The sequence below is a fragment of the Lampetra planeri genome, chromosome 5, assembly GCF_965212315.1.
Source record: "Lampetra planeri chromosome 5, kcLamPlan1.2.h2, whole genome shotgun sequence".
NCBI lineage: Eukaryota > Metazoa > Chordata > Hyperoartia > Petromyzontiformes > Petromyzontidae > Lampetra > Lampetra planeri.
This window is the reverse complement of record NC_136111.1, coordinates 21081390-21103591: the sequence shown is the minus strand read 5'-3', so window position 1 is coordinate 21103591 and position 22202 is coordinate 21081390. Positions and strand designations below refer to the sequence as shown.

Here is a 22202-nt window from a genome sequence, read left to right as displayed (position 1 = left end):
TCACCCACCCATTCAACACACACACTCATTCAGCCACCCACCCAACACACACACACTCACCCACCCACACACTTACTCACCCACACACTCATCCAACACACTCTCCCACCTACACACTTACTCACACACTTACTCACCCACACACTCATCCAACACACTCACCCACCCAACACACCTACTCACCCACCCACTCACCCATCCAACACACACACACCCATCCTTACGCATTCTCACACGCGTTCCGTATCCCTCCCGCCTCCTCGCTTCTCCGTACTCCCCTTAACTCCCCCCACCTCCTACACACCCCACCCCGCTACCCCCAATAACATTTGCGAGGACGTCCTCCGTTGCGGTCGCAACATCCATGGCGTGGCTCAAAGCTCCGTGCGACATCAGAGTCAAGGTGATCAAGAGCGAGAGGCCGTCAGGTGAGAACCAATCTCAGCGCCCGCCATCCCCGCGACGCGAGAAGAGAGAGCGGCTCTTTAACTTGTCTGCCCCCTCCCCCCATACCTCTCTCCATCTCCCTCTCTCGTCGCTCGCTCTCGTTCTGGATAAACATTGTACAGCTACCGGGTGTTTGTCGTACGATTGTTGAGGGCGCCTCCAGCCAACGTCGCTGTCGCCCCCCCACCTGCCCATGTTCACTGCCTTTGGAGCCCTCTCGGCCACTCGCTGTGTGGAGTTTGTTCGAACGTGAACGCGTGCGCGTGTGTGTGTAGCCCGGTTCGAGTGTATAATCCAGGCCAGCTGAACCTAGCATGGGTTACACCCCCCCACACACACACACTTCGCGCAACGTGGTGAAGTATGGTCAAACGACCCACCACCGTCATCATCATCATGAACGATCCAACGTTGGGATACGCAGTGTTATTTCACTCGGGCTATGGTTTACAGTCGCTTTACACACCCCCCCCCACCCTGCTCGTTCACCCCTCGCCATTCTCTGTACATTTGCGGCCGCGTTTGCGCATTCTTGGAACGGCCTGTTCCTTCTCCGTGTTTGTGTTGTGCTTCTCTGGGACGTGTGTGTCTGTGTGAGAGAGAGAGAGAGGGGGAGAGGGGATTGTTGGGGATTGTTAAACTGTGTCCTGGAGTCGCGTTCCGCTGGTAGCGCCGACTGCGCTTCGGTTTAAAGGCCGAATGTTTGGCCTCCATCATCATCATCCTCGTCACCTTACGACGTGGGGTGTCTCTGACGCCATGCGTACACGCGTTTCAGTCAGTGATGTGCTCGATTAATGAATGGCGAACGCGTGTTGAGAGACCGAGAGAGAGAGATGGAGCAGGAGGGGGAGGAGGCGCGTGTTTTACCGGAGAGTAATGGGTAACGTGGAGAGCGTTGGGGATGCGAGGGGGGAGGCTGCCCTAGGGGTCTCTCTCTGTGTGTGCGTGTATGCGACTGCCGGGCTAATATAGGCATGGCGAAGTGTGGAGGCGGAACACGAATCAATGTGCGCGCTTCCATCAATGATCTCCTAACCGAACCACTCTGAATGCTGCGCAAAGCCGTCAACTCTCTTGCGTGTGCTCGCAGCGGTCCGTGTGTAGCGTTGTTGTCGTAACGTGACAGTGTTGGTGGTGGTGGGGGGGGTGGCAGTTCTGTAGAGAAAGAGAGATTGTCGAGAGTCGAGGCAACCCCCCGAAGTGGAGGGGCCTTGGTCGTGCTGAAGTCTCTCGCTGCGAGGGAGACCCTGGGAGGTGGGGGGGGGGCTCCGCAACAGCACATTCGAGACTTTAAAAGAAGCCAACGGTAGCAGGACCAGCATCGCCCGTACGTGAACACAACAAGGTCGTTAAAAAATCTTTAAAAAATCTAATAAAAAATCGAAGTTTACACGAATGAAATGAAATAGGAAGTGAAACCCCGAACCAGGTAGCGATTGCTCTCAAAATGACCCAAGCTGGCGGGCGCCGATGTGGGAAACTCATTACCGCACCTGTGCCTGCTCGCGGACTTTGGACGAGGCTGTTCAAGCCAATGAATGGTAATTGGACTCGGTTGTTGCAATTGCTTGGTCTTATACTCTGTGTGTGTGTGGTGTGTGTCCTTGGTAGACCTGGCAAAGGCACCAAACGCAGATTCGAGATACCACGTCCCACATTGATGTTTATGTACTGTGTGAATGTGTGTTGAACTTCTTTCGCACCGGACGTAGCCAACCGTGCTAATCGGAGGTGCGGGGGAAGGACAAGAAACTGAACACAAGCAAAAATAAAATGCATGGTGCCTGGCCAGGAATTCAACTCGCATTGCCAGGATTTTCAGTGCAGTGGTGCACAAACTACCACCACCACTACCACCTATTCCACCCTCCTGATACAGTGGGAAACCATCAGCACCGGGGAGATAAAGGTGGCCATGAGAGGTGCTGGCCACACCATTCCCCCCTTTGTCTGCCACACCGGACTTAGCAGGTGCTCGCTTACAGCACTTGCTCCACAACACGAAACGTGGGGTCTTCCTGCGTAATTGAATGGGTTGGTACCACTACAAGGTCTTCATCAGAATCAGAATATGTATTTATTATACTGGAGGAATTCGATGAGCTATAAAGCGCTTTTTGTCACATGTCCAGTAGAAGCGGGTCGAAATGTTCCGCAACATTTTACAAAAACATGAGTGCAAAGTACAGGAGAGGTGAACAAATCACTTAAAACATTTACCAATAAAACGAAACTAGTTTTAGCTTACCAGGTAAAGGCCACTGAGCTATTACCTTATTTTTCAGAAGCAACGTGGCCACAAATGATAGCTCAACAAAGTGGCTTATCGCATGGGAATTTAGAGCAGAAAAATGATTTAAATAATCTAAATGCATGTTTCTAAACGCTTGATGACTCCTTGATGATGCTTGATTATTTTAGGTCATAATCAAGCCGTGGTCATTACTCGGGGCCCTTAAGGACTATTCTACACGTGTCCCTTTGCAAGATGTAATACTTTACATAAACTATAAAAAAAACGATAAACTATTTTTTTTATTTCAGTAGGCAAGGTCCACTGAGCTATGTAGAGGTCTTTTTCAGAAGCGACCTGGTCACAAACGATAGCTCAACGAGATGGCTTAGGGGCCGTCCATAAATGACATCACGCACCTGGGGGGGGGGGGGGGGTCAGACATTTGTGACGATGTGTGACGAGGGGGGGTGTGTGAGAAATGTGACGTCACATCAAAATGCGCAACTTTAAATAAATATAGACTACACGTTCTACTTAATGAAATATACTTTTTAATACATGTTTTCTCCTTCAACATCAAGAGTGCAGCGCCACATTAAATACGCACTCCAATGACAATAGTTTAAATATATTTGAAGCATGTTTTATTTTTTGGGGGGGCGGGGGGGGCAGAGCTTTGTGACGTCATATTTGACGGGGGGGTCTGACTTTTTGTGTCACCGTGTCACGAGGGGGAGGGGGGGGTGAAAATCGTCCAAAATCGCGTGACGTCATTTATGGACGGCCCCTTATCATGTTGAAATTCATAGCAGCCTGGTATACAGGAGGTCGTGGGTTCGATCTCGACCCTGACGTCTGTATGTTTTAGAGTTTGCATGCATCTCTCTCCCCGTAGTCACGTGGATGTTTTTTCCCGCATCCTCCGGTTGTTCCCTCCACACTCAGAATCAATGTGCATTTAGAGTATATGGCGGCTGCTATACATTTCCACGTGATGAGCCACTTAGTTGAGCTATCGTTTGTGATAGCCAAGTCGCTTCTGAAGAAGAGCTACATAGCTCAGTGGGCCTTGCCTGCTAAGATTATAAATAGCAAGTAGTTAGTGAAGGCGTCGTTGTTTTCCTTTGCTCTTCACATCCCTCCGTGCGTCGTTGTTCTTGCGGGGCAGAGCTCGATGGCGTGGAGGTGCCGCTGCTGACGCCGGGCAGCAAAGCGGTGATGTCCCAGGCGCTGAGGGACACGTTCAGCGGCTTCACCAAGGAGCGCCTACGCCTCTTCATCCCGAGGGGTACGTGTGTGTGTGCGTGCGTACGTGTGTGCATACGGAGAACTCCTTTCCCACCATACGTAGAGGTGCGTGGAGATGGATAACAAACTAAACACACGAACAAGCAGTTCGAAAGAAATTAGTTTTCAATGTAGATGATTTAAAAGTGCATAGCTCCGGTGGCTTCCTAATATCGGAAGGAAGAGCGTTCCAGACGGCCGCAGAAGCGCATCTGAAAGCTGGCGATGCAGTGACCGTCTTTGTTAGTGGTTAGCCAAAAGCCGTTGCAAGGGTGACCGGAGTTCGCGTGATGGTGTATGCTCTTTGACGAGATCAGCAAGGCATTGTGGTTCATTTGTGGCAAGCACGTCGTGTCTAATAAGCAGAGGTGTGGACTCGAGTCATGTGACTTGGACTCGAGTCAGACTCGAGTCATGAATTTGATGACTTGCGACTCGACTTGGACTTGCATAACAATGACTTTGTCCCACCTATGAGATGTGGACTCGAGTCATGTGACTTGGACTCGAGTCAGACTCGAGTCATGAATTTGATGACTTGCGACTCGACTTGGACTTGCATAACAATGACTTTGTCCCACCTCTGCTAATAAGTGTGACCTTACAATGTATTCGTTCGGCAACCGAACGAGCACTGGACGGAGACGGTCTGATCGTGCAGTACCCGTTACAACACGTGCCAGATAATGTTTTTTTTTACCGGGGGTTTCAATGCCATATCCGTCGGAACATTTATCAGTAAAACAAACTTACCACGTCCCACTCTTTGACTAGATCGGCGAGGTATTGTGGGTGAGCAAGGGAGATACATGGTCTGTTCCAGGCCACGATCACTGCTGGTGGGTGGTGTGTGATCATCATCATGATCATCATCATGATCATCATCATGATGATGATCATGATCATCATCATGATCATCATCATGATCATCATCATGATCATCATCATCATCATCATGCTCATCATCATCGCTTTGATGTTGTTGTTCCCGCTCTGTGCTGATGCAGCACGGATGTCCATTTGCAAACTAGCTGGGTGACTGGCTACACGGGACTTTCTGTGTAACATGTAAACATTCATCCATTAAATATTTCGTCACCAACACATCATGTTTATTGCTGGCCGCTTGGTATTCTGTGCCTATGAAGGCCGGCACAGTACACAAGGGGGTGAGTGGCTAGCACCACACTCAACCACCTTTGTCTTCCCAGTGGCGATGTTTACACACCCTACCCTAGTTGACCTCGGGCAGGCCCAGGCATGGTTTAAATAATCGTCACTGGTGTCGGCCATGAGCGGGAATCGAACCTATGTCACCAGGTTCGAAGTGCAGCGTGCTAACCGCTATGCAACAGCTCCCTGCACGAAGACGAAGACAAAGATCCCCCGTATAGCCTAAACAGACTGTTGGGGCAAAATCTGTTAGCGAGCACCTCTGAAGGCTGGCACGGCACACGAGGGAGTGGGTGGCCAGCACCACGCCCGGCCGCCTTTGTCTCCCCAGCAGCGATGATTATAGACCACACCAGGTCCTGATTTAAGGCTGAGTCGATCTACAGGAGGCTCAGGACCAGTTCAAATCATCGTCACTGGCATTGTTGGCCGTGAGCAGAGATCGAACTTGTAACCGCCTGGTTCGTAGCACAGCTTGCTGAACTGCTACGCTACCGCTCCCCGCACACACGCGCACAGTCACAGAGATACACAGTCACAGAGACACACAGTCACAGAGATACACAGTCACAGAGATAGACAGTCACAGAGATACACAGTCACAGAGATACACAGGACATCTATACGTACCGAGTGTACCGTCACGTCACCGCGTTAGGTTGAGCAATTAAAAATTGGCGATGCATATCACGCGCAGCAGCAGCAAGGATTATTTTTCTTTTCCCCCCACCATGCAACTCTCCCCACTGGTCACCTCGCGCACACATACAGAGCCCACACATCCTGCCGGTGCGCACACCCCCCCCCCCGTCTCCATCGGATTAGATGACGTTCCCGGGCACAGTGGAGTGAATCGATTTCCCACACCGGTGCAACACCGGTGCCGGTTGTCTTCCCAACTTGAATGTTGCGACGCGGTGAAATTGTGTGCGGGTGTTTTGGTTTCGTTTTGAAAACAGGATTATGTGGGCCACGTCATCTGGAATGTAAGGTGCAGTTAGATTTCTTGAATGAGCAAAATGATTGCATGCTCGGGTGCGCGTCGCGATGGTGCTCATCTATCGCTAACAGCCCTTTGCCAGTGGTGGAAATTCTCTATTCCTATGGCGAGGTCCGAGTCTGTCCGTAGGGGCAACCACTGTTGATATCCCCCCGCAAAGTGGTACGTAATTTTATTGACCCTTATAGGGATGATGCCGTTTGGTCAAACCCTCACCCGGGATTCGAACTCTGATTTGCGAGCTGCTCGCCTCCTGTGCTGAGCAGCCAATTAGCCGGTTAACAAATCAATTGGAGTGCAATCCCAAATTGTGACGACGGCTATCAACTCGCTGGGAGGCGGTGGAGGGACGTGAGTCGGTGAACTCCAAGTCAATGACCAAAGCCCACGGTGGGCCGAGCGTAGCGGCCTCAGTGGCTTAGCGAGGTCGGCATGGCCTCTGCTGTCAGGATATTAATCGGAATATTTATTTATACCACAGGAATCCGATTAACTATAAAGCTCTGTTTTAGAGATGTCTAACTGGGGTGGGTCAGGGCGTTACAACAACAGCAGCAATCAATACACAAACATGATCGGAGTGCAAAGCATATATTTTTTCAAATAAATAAAGCCGTAAAAAATATGAAATTTTAACTAAACTATTTTTATGTTACCAGGGATAGCCCACTGAGGCATTAACTTATTTTTCAGAAGCGACTTGGCCATAAATTATAGCTCAACAAAGTGGCCTATCATGTGGACATGTATAGCAACCAAATCATCTAAATGTCATGGGGAACCCCTGTTCTCAACCCCAATCTCCATGGAGTGGACCTCGGTGCAATTGTTTAGTTTGGTGTCCTCCCCCTGCGTCTCCGATATAGCACGGTGGGCTAAGGACGACGTGAAAGAAGTTCAACACACACACACACAATTGTACCATCCGTACATTTGATAGCTTTCTCACTGAAACGGCCACTCCCTCTCTCTCGTCTCTCGAACAGACCCCACCGTCTGGACGGCCGGGCAGGTGTCCCAGTGGCTCTTGTGGGCCGCGACGGAGTTCAGCCTGGAGGGCCTCGACGTGTCTCGGCTGGCCCTGAGCGGCCGAGCCCTCTGCTCGTTGGGCAAAGAGCGCTTCCTGCGTCTGGCTCCCGACTACGTGGGAGACATCCTGTGGGAACACCTGGAGCTCCTGCTGAGAGGTGAGCTCTCTCTCCCCTCCAACCCCCTCCCTCCCCACAGCAACTGTCCCCCTCGCCGTGAGTTCTGTCAACTTTGACGTTCAAAGCACCAAACTTGTGGAGTGGCCCTTTGAGGGTTGTTTCCCCTTCACCATCATCAGCAGCGTCATCAATCCACTGCTGGATGAAGGCCTCCCCGAGCCGTTGTAATTTCTCTCATTGCTCTTGATCCATGGTGGGCATTTCTCTTGAGCCTGATAATGATGCTGGCACGACCGTTTTTATGGTTCATATTTTTGCATTTCCGTCGTGAAAATAATAATAATAATTTGCCGATTGTGTGAGAAAGTCGGTGTGAAAATATGATGTGAAATATTTAGTTTTCGGGGTCTGGTGGTTTCTTTCTACCTCTGCCAGAGTGCCAAGAAGACAGCAGGCATTTCCGTACGGAGGACAGCTCTGCAGTAGCAAACACTGCATACTATGTGGACTACTCAGTCGGTCAGTGCTGTCACTCACAAAATAAAATCATCATCAGCTCCGTTATTATTTGTACCGTCATCACCATCATCACCAACACCACTGCTGCCATCATCACCGATCATTTGTTATCAAACGCCACCACCACAATTGTAATCCTCATGAAATTCATCACCCCCCCGCACCATCGTCACAAAAAACACCGCAATTGCCACCATCACCAATCGATGCATTAATTAGATATTATCAAGCACCAACATCAGCACCATCATCAGCACCATGGTCTGCAATGTCTTACAGATGACCGGACAACAGCGCGTGCTTGTTGTAGATCGTAGTTGGGGCTTAATTTTTTGCTCGGTATTTTATGGACTGCTGCTACTAGGCTGACTTTGAGCAGGGAATATCGGCCTCAGGCACTATCATGAGAGTATTAATTCCCATCATCCCATAATCGTGTTTTGTGAAACGTGCCAAAACAATTCCAGTTTCCGGACTATTCCTGCAAAAATTAAGCCTTGCTGCCACTAAAACTATGACAACTAAACTATTTTTTTATTTTTTCATGTAAGGCCCACTGAGCGATATAGAATTTTTTCAGAATCGACCTGGCCACAAAAGATAACTCCACGAAGTGGCTTATCATCACGTGTAAATGTATAGCAGCCACATACTCTTAAACGCACATTTCTAAATATGGAGAGGAAAAACCCGGAGGCCCCGGAGAAAAAATCCACGTGACCACGGGGAGAGAAGCACGCAAACTCCAAATATACGGCAGGCGTCAGGGTTCGGGACCGAACCCACGAAATCACATACACAAGGCGAGGTAGTTAACATCTCGCCACCATGCACCCTGCTGCTGCCCCCACTGCTGTTGTCGGCACAAGGCACTACCACTAGAGTAAAAATTACCATAATCCCATGAACGTGTTTTACAAATCTAGACGACATGGGTGTTATGTGCCAAAGCAATTCCCGTTTCTGGACTGTCCCGGCTGAAATGAAGCCCTGCTGCTGCTGCTGCTGCTGTCCCCCACCGCTCGCTGTGTCCCAGGTTGCCACCACCCGGAGCCGGCGCAGTGCGTGCCGCCCTCCGACTACGCGGACGCGGGCTTCATCTCCGAGTCACTGCAGACGCTGCACAACGTCACGTCGGAGGAGCTGCTCGGCGTCAAATACGAGGGGGGCGGTGTCTTCCAGCCGCCGCCCGTGGCTGCGAGCGAGGCTCACGTGGGCGCGGCAGGCCTCATGCCCAGCTACCAGCGGGTCAAGCAAGAAGTCCTGGCGCCGGAGAGCTTGTGCTTGTCTCATAACGGACACGGTGAGTTCTGCCATGTGGAGATGTTAACTACCTCGCCCGGTATACAGGAGGTCGTGGGTTAGATTCCGACCATGACGCCTGCTGTATAGCTAGAGTTTGCATGTCTCTCCCTCTCTTTGTGGTCGCGTTGATTTTTCTCCGGGTGCCTCCGGTTTTTCTCTCCACATTTAGAATCGACGCGCATTTAGAGTATTTGGCGGCTAAATATTTCCATATGATAAGCCCCTTCACTGGGCCATCATTTGTGGCCAGGTCGCTTCTGGAAAAGAGCTATACAGCTTAGTGGACCTTACCTACTAATTTAATTTTAAACCCATTGATGCTTTGTTTATTTAAAATTATTAGTCTCTTTGAGAATTGTAAATAACAAGTTGGGGGAAAAAAATGACGCTCGCGCGTGTATTCTGTGACTCTTGGTCCCCAGAAGCCGCTGACGGTTGCTGACAGGGCAATTTATAGTTTGCGTAATCGAAAATCGCCCTTTGGTTTGTGTCTCCCAAATTTTGGGAAATGCTTCGATCAACTGGGATCGGCCAACAGCGGTACATGTATAGTTGATCAACTGCTGTCATGTAAAAGAGATGTGATTCAATAAAAATGAAGCTCAGTGCTGATGAGAGGGCGGGCAGTGCAGTGGGACACCGAATAGGAAATAAACTATTTGGGGAGGTCGGAAGACCCAGAGCCAGCCAGGTGGTGGGAGACGATCGATCAGAGCCAGGGCCACCCAAAGGTTCCTGGAAGGCCTCGAGCCAGAAGCAACGTGGGGCCCTCGTATTCCACCACCCACTCGCAGAACTGCTGTGGAGGTCGGGGTGGCGTGGAGGCTTGGGGCAAGTTGCCCTTTTGCCCGCCCCACCCCTCCCCCCACCCGCTAGCTCGTGCCAACTCTGGGCATCCCTGATCATGGCACGTTTCGCCCGTTCCCTACCGCACCGCAGCGATGTTCGCCCAGGACTCGTTCGACAGCACCGACAGCTACGAGGGTGCAGCGCTGCTGATGCCGCCGCAGCCGCCGCAGCCGCCCTCTCCCTGGGCTCGGCCGTCCTCGTTCGACGGCCTGCAGCGAGTGCCGTCGTACAACAGCTTCGAGGCGGATGACTACCGGGGGGGGCCCGTCTTCCCAGCGGCTGCGCACACCGCCCGGCGGGGGGACAGGCAGCAGGGCCCCCGCGCGGCCCTCGCAGCGGTCGGGGGACACGAGCGACGCGTCGGGGCCTACGGCAGCAATGCCGGCAACGTGAACGCCGTCGCCGCGGCGAGGGAGCCCGAGGACTTCCTGGTAGCGCTGGCACGGAAGCAGGACGAGTGCCTGATGCCGCTGGCACTGCCGGCGCAACGGCCAAAGGGGACCTTCAAGGAGTACATGAGCGAGAGGAGCGAGCTGAACGAGGGCAAGCCGGTCATTCCTGCCGCTATCTTAGCTGGATACACAGGTGCGCGTTGGTGTGGGCGGGCTGGATACACAGGTGCACGTTGGTGTGGGCGGGCTGGATACACAGGTGCGCGTTGGTGTGGGCGGGCTGGATACACAGGTGCGCGTTGGTGTGGGCGGGCTGGATACACAGGTGCGCGTTGGTGTGGGCGGGCTGGATACACAGGTGCACGTTGGTGTGGGCGGGCTGGATACACAGGTGCGCGTTGGTGTGGGCGGGCTGGATACACAGGTGCGCGTTGGTGTGGGCGGGCTGGATACACAGGTGCGCGTTGGTGTGGGCGGGCTGGATACACAGGTGCGCGTTGGTGTGGGCGGGCTGGATACACAGGTGCGCGTTGGTGTGGGCGGGCTGGATACACAGGTGCGCGTTGGTGTGGGCGGGCTGGATACACAGGTGCGCGTTGGTGTGGGCGGGCTGGATACACAGGTGCGCGTTGGTGTGGGCGGGCTGGATACACAGGTGCGCGTTGGTGTGGGCGGGCTGGATACACAGGTGCGCGTTGGTGTGGGCGGGCTGGATACACAGGTGCGCGTTGGTGTGGGCGGGCTGGATACACAGGTGCGCGTTGGTGTGGGCGGGCTGGATACACAGGTGCGCGTTGGTGTGGGCGGGCTGGATACACAGGTGCGCGTTGGTGTGGGCGGGCTGGATACACAGGTGCGCGTTGGTGTGGGCGGGCTGGATACACAGGTGCGCGTTGGTGTGGGCGGGCTGGATACACAGGTGCGCGTTGGTGTGGGCGGGCTGGATACACAGGTGCGCGTTGGTTTGGGCGGGCTGGATACACAGGTGCGCGTTGGTGTGGGCGGGCTGGATACACAGGTGCGCGTTGGTGTGGGCGGGCTGGATACACAGGTACGCGTTGGTGTGGGCGGGCTGGATACACAGGTGCGCGTTGGTGTGGGCGGGCTGGATACACAGGTGCGCGTTAGTGTGGGCGGGCTGGATACACAGGTGCGCGTTGGTGTGGGCGGGCTGGATACACGGGTGCGCGTTGGTGTGGGCGGGCTGGATCCACAGGTGCGCATTGGTGTGGGCGGGCTGGATACTCAGGTGCGCGTTGGTGTGGGCGGGCTGGATACATAGGTGCGCGTTGGTGTGGGCGGGCTGGATACACGGGTGCACGATCGTGCGGGCCGGATGCACGGGTGTGCGATTGTGCGGGCGGGCGGGTGGGCAGGTGGGCAGGCAGGCGGGCCATCTGGGTACTTGCATATGACCAGCGCTGTCACGAGGGGCATCGACTGTGACAGTGCCACAGCGAGGGTGGTGGCACCGTTGCCCCGCGTGGGCGACTGCGTCCGAGCTACGGCTCCGTTCTTGCTGGCCAGTCGGGTCACGCACGCCACTTCGCCACTGTAGATTTGAGACCACGTGGGGGGGAGGGGGGGCCGAGGGGCAGGGGATGGTTGTCTCCCCGACGCTGACGTTCGCACGGCGCGCATGATGGATGCAGATTTAAGGCCGAGTCGACCTAGGAGTGTCCCAGGGTGAGTTGAAATACCACGTGCCATCGATGTCGAGTGTGCTCAGGAATTAAATTGTACACTCCTACGCATACACAGACAAAAAGCAAAGGCAAAGGTTGCCCCATATAGCCTTTAAGAGGATTCTGGGGCAAGTGCGTAGCGAGCTCCTGAGGTCGGCACTGCATACGAGGTGGGGTGGGAGGGGGGAGGGGGGAGGGGGTATGGCCAGGACCATGCCTGGCCGCCTTTGTCTCACACACACACACAAACGACAGTCATTCATAAAATTTCATATCGTTGATATAAAAAAACTCGCGAAAAATGTTCGAATTTCACAAACACTACATTTAAATCTCTCGTTTACATAACAACCCATAAATTCCATCTGATATTTCAGTCCTGCATGAGTCATGCTCTTGGTATACATATAAAGCAGCTTTTCGTCAGAATGTACCACAATTTTCGGTCGTAAACGATCGCAGTGGGACCATTTTATCGTAAATCGTTTTTTCTTCTTTTCGCATCGGTGATGCGATTCCGTTTAAAAAAAAAACGACGAGAACTCCCGCGCGGAGGAAACGTAGCATCACGCAAGCCGCCCTTTTGTCGTCCTCCAAAACGGAAATGACGTCAAAGGCTTTTGTGTGCGTGGATAATAGATTATAAATACCATTGTCGTGTGTCACCACAGACCTCCCCTCTCTCTGCGCGAACCCTTGCGATACCACAGCTGAGTCAAGCACGCGCTGGTCGTAATCGCCAGCGAAAACGTCATTAAATCGAATTGTAAAATGCTGTGTGTCGCCAGCTCGATGTCATATACTCATTGTAAATGCTGTGGGTTTACTCTCCAACACTCCAGTGTGCTGAAGCGGTCACTGATTGGCACGTTTTGTTCACGCGGCAAACCCTACTAATTGGCTGTGTCGGGTAGTGATGGGTTAACGACACATTTTTACGCGCTGTAACCCAAAAGAACCTTTCTCACAGATAATATTGTTCGCAAGAGCCTACTTTTTAAACGCTAAAGAAAGCCATAAACATTAAGGCTGCAGCTTTGGCAGGCCTCCATCCAGCAGTGGATGGACCATGGCTGCTGCTGCTGATGCGTTACTGACAAAGGGTTTAAGTTAATAATAATAACAACAAAAAGTGTTTTTATACCCAGCACACCACATCCATTATACCTCTCACTGTAGTTGTGGATACCAGCCACGTGCCAACTCCATCCTAACAGTTGCTGTCACCGATGTTAAACATTGCTGAGGAATCATAAATCGAATGGTGCTCTTTCACATGATGCAAGATTGGCTAAGGAAAGCCATAATTCGTTTACGGGACCCCTTGTAAGTTTGTATGTGCTGTAAATTGTTACATCTGCTTCCAACGTTCGTTTTTTTTTGTGCCAATGTTGGTGTCGTGTTAAACACGGAATGACTCCCAAACGTTGTCTCAATTTTACAACCCTCCCTCCCTCTGCATCCCTCCCTCCCCCCTCCCTCCCTCTGCATCCCTCCCTCCCCCCTCCCTCCCTCCCGCCCTGCCCCCCACCCTCCCTCTGCATCCCTCCTCCGTTGGCGTCTCCTCGCTGACGAACAGGCAGTGGACCGATCCAACTGTGGCAGTTTCTCCTGGAGCTCCTGACGGACAAGTCGTGCCAGCCCTTCATCAGCTGGACGGGCGACGGTTGGGAATTCAAGCTCTCCGATCCAGACGAGGTGAGGGGGGAATTTTTTAAGAGGCAAAAAATGAAAAAAACACTCCAAAGATGACATGAAGTTTTCCCCCTCGTGCTCGCTGGTGCCCATTGAATGCCCTTGCCTGGCAGTTGGATGGATGGGCGCGGTCACCTGGTGGAGGTGTCACGTGCCGGTGAAGCCCGTTCACTTTGCCTGCGATGGTCTCCAACCAGACAGACTGACAGGCTTGCCAACGGGTCGCTGGTGCACCCTCCGAGTGGAGGCTTGGTTCCCTCCCAGAGCTTCAAATCTCCTGGACGTTGCACTTTCTTGCAGCTCAAGGCCTTTACCTGAAACATCCAGGCAGGGCCTTCGAAAGATAGGGGTGCGGGGCTCGGGGCAAATCACCCCTCACCCCCCCACCTACATTTGACACTGAGGAACCCATTTTGAAATCTGTCTGTCGAAACAATCCCGTGAGCGCAGAGAGCTTCACGGGAACGTCGAGTGAACCACACTGGCGCATGACAATGACGCAAGGTGACCCATCTCTCTGCCACCACCTTAACAACAACAGCAGCAGCAGCGTCCATGAACCACTCATCGATGGTGCAGGCTCGTGGCCAGGGCCTGGTGCACATTGAGATCCATGTGAAGTATTGACGCCTCGGTTGGCAGGAAGCCTTAAGACAAACCCCAGGTGTTATGGGTAATTTATTTTTTACAAGTTAAGGCCTTCTTGAGCTACGTAGCTCTTTGTCAGAAGCGACCTGGCTATCACAAACGACGGCTCAACGAAGCGGCTGACCCCGGGGTGCCTTGGCATCCATAGCACTCACGCTCCCCGCTGCGTCAACGCCATCGCAGCGAAACGTGCGCCTGCGACACGCGAGACCGCGCATCGCTTGACAAACAAGGAGGGAGGGCGTGGGGGTGAGTGGGTGGGTGGGTGCACGACAAACGATTTCGCCAAGAGCCTCTGGCGAGCGGAGCGCACGAGCAAAACGAGGCTTGTCAGCGTGAAATGCGCTTACTCGCAAAATATTGCGAGTTGTTGTGACGTTTAAACGTTGCCTTACTCTTGAGCTCAAGATAAGGGACGTAGGGGAAGGACGAACGCGTCGGGGAACAAACGACAAGCGTGGCGCACGTGCCCGTCTTCAACGCCGACGAGCAAACGGGTGCGACGCGTCACAGGCTGACGTTCCCGGGCGGTGGCTCTTCTTCAGGATCCCTGTGGGAGCGCCAAGAAGGGCCAGTGCTCGACGTGTCCACGCGTCGCACGCGACGCTTTATTCCGTTACGAGTGCTCAACAGTCCCCGGTGCACGCTCGGAGTCGCACCGAGGGGACAGGATGGGGGGGTGGGGGGATGTGTGTGTTAGAGAGCGTACGCAAGTGAGAGGCGTCGAATCGAAGTGAACTTGGCCAGGACACGATGTTGGTGATGGCGACGGCTTAGGGGAGGACTCAGCCAGCAGTGGATCGATTAAGGTCGATGATGACAGAGACGATGATAATTGATGAAAATGGTCAACTTGTTTTTGCATGTATGTTGAACTTCTTTCGCACCGTATGTAGCCGACCACGTGAATCGGAGGTGCGTTTTTTTCCGCGTGTCCTTCCCTTTAAATAGTCATTCAATGTCCAGGCTGTTGGTCTGGATTTCATTTTGAGCAGTGCAGCTTACCATGCAAATCGTCGTTTCGCATACGGTAGCTGTGTGACCCACCAGCGAAGAAACGGAATCGAACACCCCTTAACAAAACTCCCGCACCTCCCATAAGCAAAGGTTGGCTACATACTGTGTGAAAGAAGATCAAAATACGGTGTGAAAGAAGTTCAATATACGTACCTACATACATTGTCGTCCTCCCTCCCCCTCCTCCTTCCCCCCCTCCCCCCTCCACCTCTTCACCCCTCGCACGTGAACTTTTCTTTTTTAAACCACCGCGTCCGTCGTGTTGTTGTTGTTGTTGTGAAACGCAGGTGGCGCGGCGCTGGGGCAAGCGGAAGAACAAGCCCAAGATGAACTACGAGAAGCTGAGTCGGGGCCTGCGCTACTACTACGACAAGAACATCGTGCACAAGACATCGGGCAAGCGCTACGTCTACCGCTTCGTGTGCGACCTGCAGAGCCTGCTGGGCTACAGCCCCGAGGAGCTCCACGCAATGCTGGACGTGACTCCCGACAGCGACGAGTGAGGCGTCCCTACGCGCCCCACCGCACCCCCCCCCTCCCCCCCACGATGTCTCTACGTCCCCCCACTCCGTAATGCCGACGGAGGGAGTGGAGTGTTAAGAGGGCGCAGCTTCGGGATGTGTCTACACGTTGGTGCTCGGGGTAAGGAAGATATTTCAACAGTGGCCTCGTTTTACTTTTTGTAACACAGTTTAAAGGGAATCGTTTACAGTTAATGTGCGAATGTAAATGTCGCATTGATTTTGGGAACAAAAGAAATGAAAATAATTAAACAAATAAAATGGATCTGCTTAGACTTTCCACGAGCACCGCTCTCAGCCCTCCTGCGAATGTGTCGCTGTGTCCCACTACTCTTCCTCGCTCCCTCCGCACACTTCCTCCGAACTCTACCGCTCTCCTCCCTCCATCCACCATCCTCCCTCCACACTCCTCACTCCCAACGTTCTTACTCTGGCGTCAAGTGACTCTAGTGCTGGGTCCATGGAGTAGTGTTTTCAAAAAATTGTATTTCCACGCTTCGTCACCCGCTAGGTGTTAGCGTCAGTTTCGTTTACCGTGTAATTCTAGACACGTTTTGATAGACGCTTTGCGATAAATGCCCCTACCAGGATCTACATAAATGAATCTTGTTTCAATCGTTAGGCGGACAAACACAACTTGTTTAAGAGTATTTTTAAAAAACGAACGCTGAAACCTGGAACAGATTTAACGACACAATCCAAAGATCGGAACTCAATGCGACTGCCAACTTTCCAATTTTGTTAAAATCTCAACTTTCTCTCCCCCCGGTTTTTTTTGTTGCTCCTGCTTTCACCTTGATTGATGTCCTTTGGATGGATCGTGCGGTGAAAAATGTAAACAGGGCAGCCGTTATTCGAGTCGTAAGAGCAACAACGGTGATTTCTGCTGTGGCAGGGACCTACCTACGCCGAGCCGTGCCACGTTGCAGTCGGTGATTTAGAGGGGTTGCTCCTCCAGTGACGTGACAATTACAATGGAAATCAATGGAGCGGACGTGTGTGGGTTATTAAGGGTGGGATGGGGGGGGCATCGTATTGCTCATTTCCACAACACAGCTTGTGGCATATTTATGATGCCGAGGATTCCACCTGTTGGGTCAGGCGTGGAAGGAATATTGTTCTTGCCAGCGGCCGAACGTGGGGCGACACGTTGGCAAACGCGTCCAATAAATAACGACGTGGAAAGTAATGAGGTGCTCACCTTTACGCTGAGCGTGCTACCTATTAGATAATGCAGTGTTGTTGTCACGTGGGAAAATATTTTCTGTGGTACCCGGATCAGTGCGTCTGTGATGTCTCCTTCAACAAATATGAAGGAGACCATCACGCCGATAGACTCCGCTGCTTCCGAATCGGTTGTCCGACTTGACCACCGTGAATGTGAAATTTTAGTCGTTGCTCCCCATCTACGTTGGCCGTACGAAATGAGGAGACGTGCGGCTACGATGCTTGCAGTGCGGGCTGTTTCAAAGTGGCAGGGCCACGGGCCGTGTAATGTGAAGGTCGCGGGCTGTGTAGGTTCCTTATGTCTGCTCTATGGATATTCATTATCGAGTAGCGTTTCTCAAACTACAGGCATTACAACCTCCCCCACCACCTCCAGCCAGACTTTTTTCCCTCCGCAATTACCGGCAATCAGGCGTGATAAACGCGCAGCATTTCTGGACGAGTTTCGGATTTCCCAAAAAATATATATTTTGGATTATTTTGGTTTTTAAGGACAATTCTGGATTTTTATTCTGCTTTCCGAATCCTTTGCTTTGTGTTTATAAGTTATTGTGTCTTCGTGTTGTGATGTCGCCCAATGCCCTGTTGACACCAGTTACGGAAGGGATGTATGTTGAACTTCTTTTTCACCGTATGTAGCCAACCGTGCTAATTAGAGCAGGGGGAGGACAACAAACGGTGACATCATTTCCTGTTACATCATACTTTACGATCGATGGGAAATTTCATGTCTATGCCTGAATTTATTTCTGAGTTTTCTGAAAAATATGATAATCGGGAACGCGTAATTATTTTAACACAAGTGAGTGGGAAAAAAAACATGAATATGGTAGTGATGAAGAGACACATGGTGGCAGGGTTACCAATGACTGGAGTTTGAGGGTTGTCCCTATTAGCCTCCAATTAGCACGGTTGGCTACGTATGCCATGAAAGAAGTTCAACATACATACACTACACTAAACGCTAACATACACTACACTATACACTACAGACTACACTATACACTATGCTAAACACTACACGACCCTTTACACAACTATACACAACGATACACTATTGTACACTACACTGCTATACTAAATGGAAAAATAATTTCTTCAGAACTGCTTTTTGTGTTTAGTTTGTTGTCCTTCCCCCACACCTCCAATTAGCACGGTTGGCTATGTACGGTGCGAAAGAAGTTCAACATACATACACACATACGAGTGTCGTGGAAATGTTCAGAGTTGTACTGACGTCATTACCAAGAAGAAAAACTACTGCGATGCACTACTGTAGATTGCATGCGGCAGGTCTGCAGCTGGTGTGTGCGTGTGTTTGTAGCAGGACTCCTACAGACCATTGGTTCGAATAATAATAATAATAATGATAAAATCCTTAATCGAACAAACCCAGATGATCTTTTATGAACATGAAATGAACGCAAGTGATTTTTCAACGCAATTTTTCTCATGGCCTTTATTGTTGTTGCGAAATATATTTGTACATAAGATCGCGGAAAGCATTTACCAAAAAAATATATATATTTTACAATGTTTTATACTGGCCCAGATTGTATTGATGGCCGTGCATGTACAGTATTTTTTTTTATTGTGTGCTGAATTTTTTAATTGCAGCTGGTTTTTACCCAGCGGTCGCAGGAAAAGACCAAAGAATTTAATGTTATGGCATGTCGATAATGAGAATAAATAATGACTGGTTCAATAGATGTGATGGTTATTGTAGGAGTAAGTGTTTGCTACAGCCCTGAATGGGCTTCGTTGACATATATGCATGGGTCTGGTCAATCCACGCACGTGAACGTATGTGTACTTTATTTGCAAATGTATACAATTTCATATTAATATTAGACAAACACGTGAATAACTTAATCACGAGCCTTTCACGACCAACATTATGAATTCGTAATTGCGTTCTTTTCGGTTCGGTTGTGTAGGTATTTTTAAAAAATGCTATAAACCTCCCACCCAAATTGTCAACACTGTCATTGCTCTTCAACATTCCTCCTCCTCTGATTTTGCTCAAAAACTCAAATCCATTGGCATCTTTGCCCACGGAACAATTTTATTTGATTGGCTCTGTCAGGTCGTTGGAGGGTTATAGTTTAAAACATGGCAATGACATTTGATCCTTATGGCGGTAAAGCGGGTTAACCAAATAATACAAACTGGCCGAGGCAATTAAATATTTTATTTTTGGGACACTATTTTTAATCCAGCGGTGTACTTAACTCCGCGACTGGGGTACCAATCAATCCTAAATCAGTGCTACTCTGCGATGTCTAAACGCCAAACATTAGCATAAAAAAATCCGTTGTCGAAAAATTATACGTTGAGATGAGTTAATTGCTGCATCGCCGACAATCAACAGACTAAAAATTACTGCATCGCGGACATCGTGCGAGAGCCGGGGAACTATAGACACCTGGGGTACCGTCAGAAGGTTCATTTGACCTATATGGTGGTCTAGCTCAAAAGAAACGAATTGTGAATCAACTGAAACGCCTCAATTTCAAATGCTTTTGTGGACGTAACAAAATAAAAACAAAAAAATCTATGAATTTTCATCAATTTAAGTCAGATTTTCTGCATTGAGGCGTTGCAGCCGTGCAGTGGTGCCAGTGGTGGAAATTCCACGAGCCTATGGCAGGGGCAATTTGATCCGTGACTACCACAAAAAGTGGTACCTATTTAATTAACGTCCCCCCACCGAGAGGGATGATGGGCTGAGTCGGTGCCCCAAACAGGCTTTGAAGTCGCAACCTTTCCCATCGTAAGGAACCGCTCGCCCCACCGCTCAGTCACCCGGACGGAAAAACAAAAAAAATGTCGGCAATTCTTAATTCCTCTTTATTTCTGCGGCAGCCTGCTATTCAATACTGCTTCTGGACAAAGTTGAATCAATCAGTCGCCGGTATTGCTTCGCCATAACTCCCGCAAACGCTGCAACCCCGGGCTTAACTGACAAGAGGTCTCAACGATTTAAATAAATAAATAGCCCAGCGACTCGGTTTTCAAAACCATTTTGCCTTAAGACATACTGAAATGTTCTATACTCGCTAATGGCATGCATCGAGTTACATTGTGCTTCTTATGCAGTATTATATGCAGCAGTGTTATAAAGTGTAACCGTTCCGTGCTACAGCTGTGATGCATTATCTGAATACGTGCATACGATCCAATAAATGCACCACTGAAGTGGACCGATGTTAGATATCGTTTTTTGCTGGTTTGATGGTTTGACATCGTGGCCCGCAGATGTGCCCAGGCCTTTCACCTCCTCGCCTCGCCTTCCAGGGTGATTTCGACTCCTGCCATTGGGCCGCTCAACAAAGCGTGCAAATTGGAATCGGTCAGAAGTTAATTGTGTGGCCGTGCCAATCAAGAGGCACGTGGTGCCTTGGTTGGCATCGGGAATGTGGTGGAAACACATGCCCTCTGTGCATTGGTGACAGTTTATGTCTGCAATACTGGTTTACCTGTGGATGGGACCCCTTGAGATTGGTCACCTCGGTTTGCAAGCGTGTCAAATGATGTCCTTCCCCCCGCGCCTCTGATTAGCACGGTTGGCTACATGCGGGGCGAAAAAACTCCGACGTGCATGCAAGTGGGACACCACGCGGAAACACGCAATGGACCGCATTAAAAATAAAAGTATGCACCCGTACCAGTTTGGTTGACAAATACATTCACACAGTTTTGGTTGCCCCAGAGACTGGGAGTTCATTGGTTGATGCCCCATCACCGTATTGACGATGGCACGAGTAGTAAATTCTCACTGAACGGAGTGGGACGCGTCGAAGTCGGTTGCTGCTGGCATCTTCCACTCCAGACAAGAAAGGGAAGAAGACAGCCAAGGCAGCGCCCCACGGACTTCAACAACGCCGTCAAAGCACTGCGGCAATACCTCGATACACGCAGTAGATGCGTTGCTGGAGCGGCATTCGTACACTGAAACGTCTTATAGTGAGTAACTTATAACATCGGTACTATGAGGATGCGTTCCCAAGCCTTCGTGACTTACCATGCCGATAAATACTTAATCAATTATCATTCAGATTGTAAACAAAGGCAATTTATATTGAAAATAGTTTGTTATATATTGTACAATTTTAAAATAAAAAACTGACATGAATAAAATAAATATTAATGTTCTTGTTCGTGAAGTACCGTAGATGGGTGCATGCATTTTTTATGTATTAATTTTAGCGGATTTATTTTATTCTTTTACTTTATTTTTAGCTTTCCATTTCTGTGTAAACTAATGGTAAAAAAATCCAAAGCTCGTTATACCGAAACTTAGTATATTGACTAGACGCATATCGAGCTACTTTCACTGTACATACAGTAATTAAACGGTGTGCACCGCCGGTGAGCGATTGTTCCAGCTCTAACACTTGCAAGTTCGGTGCGCCAGAGTTATAATGAAAGATTTAAAGAAGATGAAACTGGCAACACACACACACTACTAAACTAAACTCAGCTTTTTATTTTACCAGGTAAGGCCCACTGAGCGATATCGATCCTTCTTCAGAAGCGACTGGGCCACAAATGACAACTCAACGAAGTGGCTTATCACGTGGAAATGGTCAACAGCCAAATACAGTACAGGGACGCCTCTACTTACGAACATTCGACTTACGAACATTCAGAGATACGAAAAAACCTGTCCGTCTATCATATAGATGCCACATGAAGGACCAGTAGCATCTACATTTACAGTAGATTATACCACTTTTAAAGCCATTCCCAGTGTTTAGTGTACACGCCGTAACAACATGTTTAGAATCTACAGGAGTAAAGATCGGCTTACGAACAAATCGACTTACGAACAGACCTCTGGAACCTAACTCGTTCGTAAGTAGATGAGTCACTGTACTCTAAACGCACGTTGATTCTAAATGTGTCGGTAGGACCCGGAGACAAATCCACGCGACCACGGGGAGAGAGACACGCACACTGCAAATATACGACAGGCGTCAGGGTCGGGATCGAACCCACGGCCTCTTGCATACCAGGCGAGGTAGTCAACATCTCCTAGCCACCGTCG

The 22202-nt window shown here is 50.5% G+C and overlaps 1 protein-coding gene across 1 annotated transcript; it reads left to right on the top strand.

Moving 5' to 3' along the window:
• The first annotated feature begins 278 nt into the window (after positions 1-278).
• LOC144719130 (protein C-ets-1-like) lies at positions 279-20355 on the top strand. The gene is made up of 8 exons (XM_078594986.1): positions 279-428; positions 3855-3974; positions 7133-7333; positions 7730-7813; positions 8850-9116; positions 10058-10552; positions 13624-13742; positions 15692-20355. Exons 1-8 carry the CDS (start codon positions 365-367, stop codon positions 15905-15907), a joined length of 1566 nt encoding a protein of 521 aa, XP_078451112.1. The 5' UTR covers positions 279-364; the 3' UTR covers positions 15908-20355.
• Positions 20356-22202: the final 1847 nt, after the last annotated feature.

Coding starts and splice junctions, on each gene's coding strand:
- LOC144719130 (XM_078594986.1), top strand. CDS start 365: ATGGCGTGGCTCAAAGCTCCGTGCGACATCAGAGTCAAGGTGATCAAG. Junction 3,975..7,132: donor ACGCCTCTTCATCCCGAGGG/GTACGTGTGTGT, acceptor TCTCTCGAACAG/ACCCCACCGTCTGGACGGCC. Junction 7,334..7,729: donor CCTGGAGCTCCTGCTGAGAG/GTGAGCTCTCTC, acceptor TACCTCTGCCAG/AGTGCCAAGAAGACAGCAGG.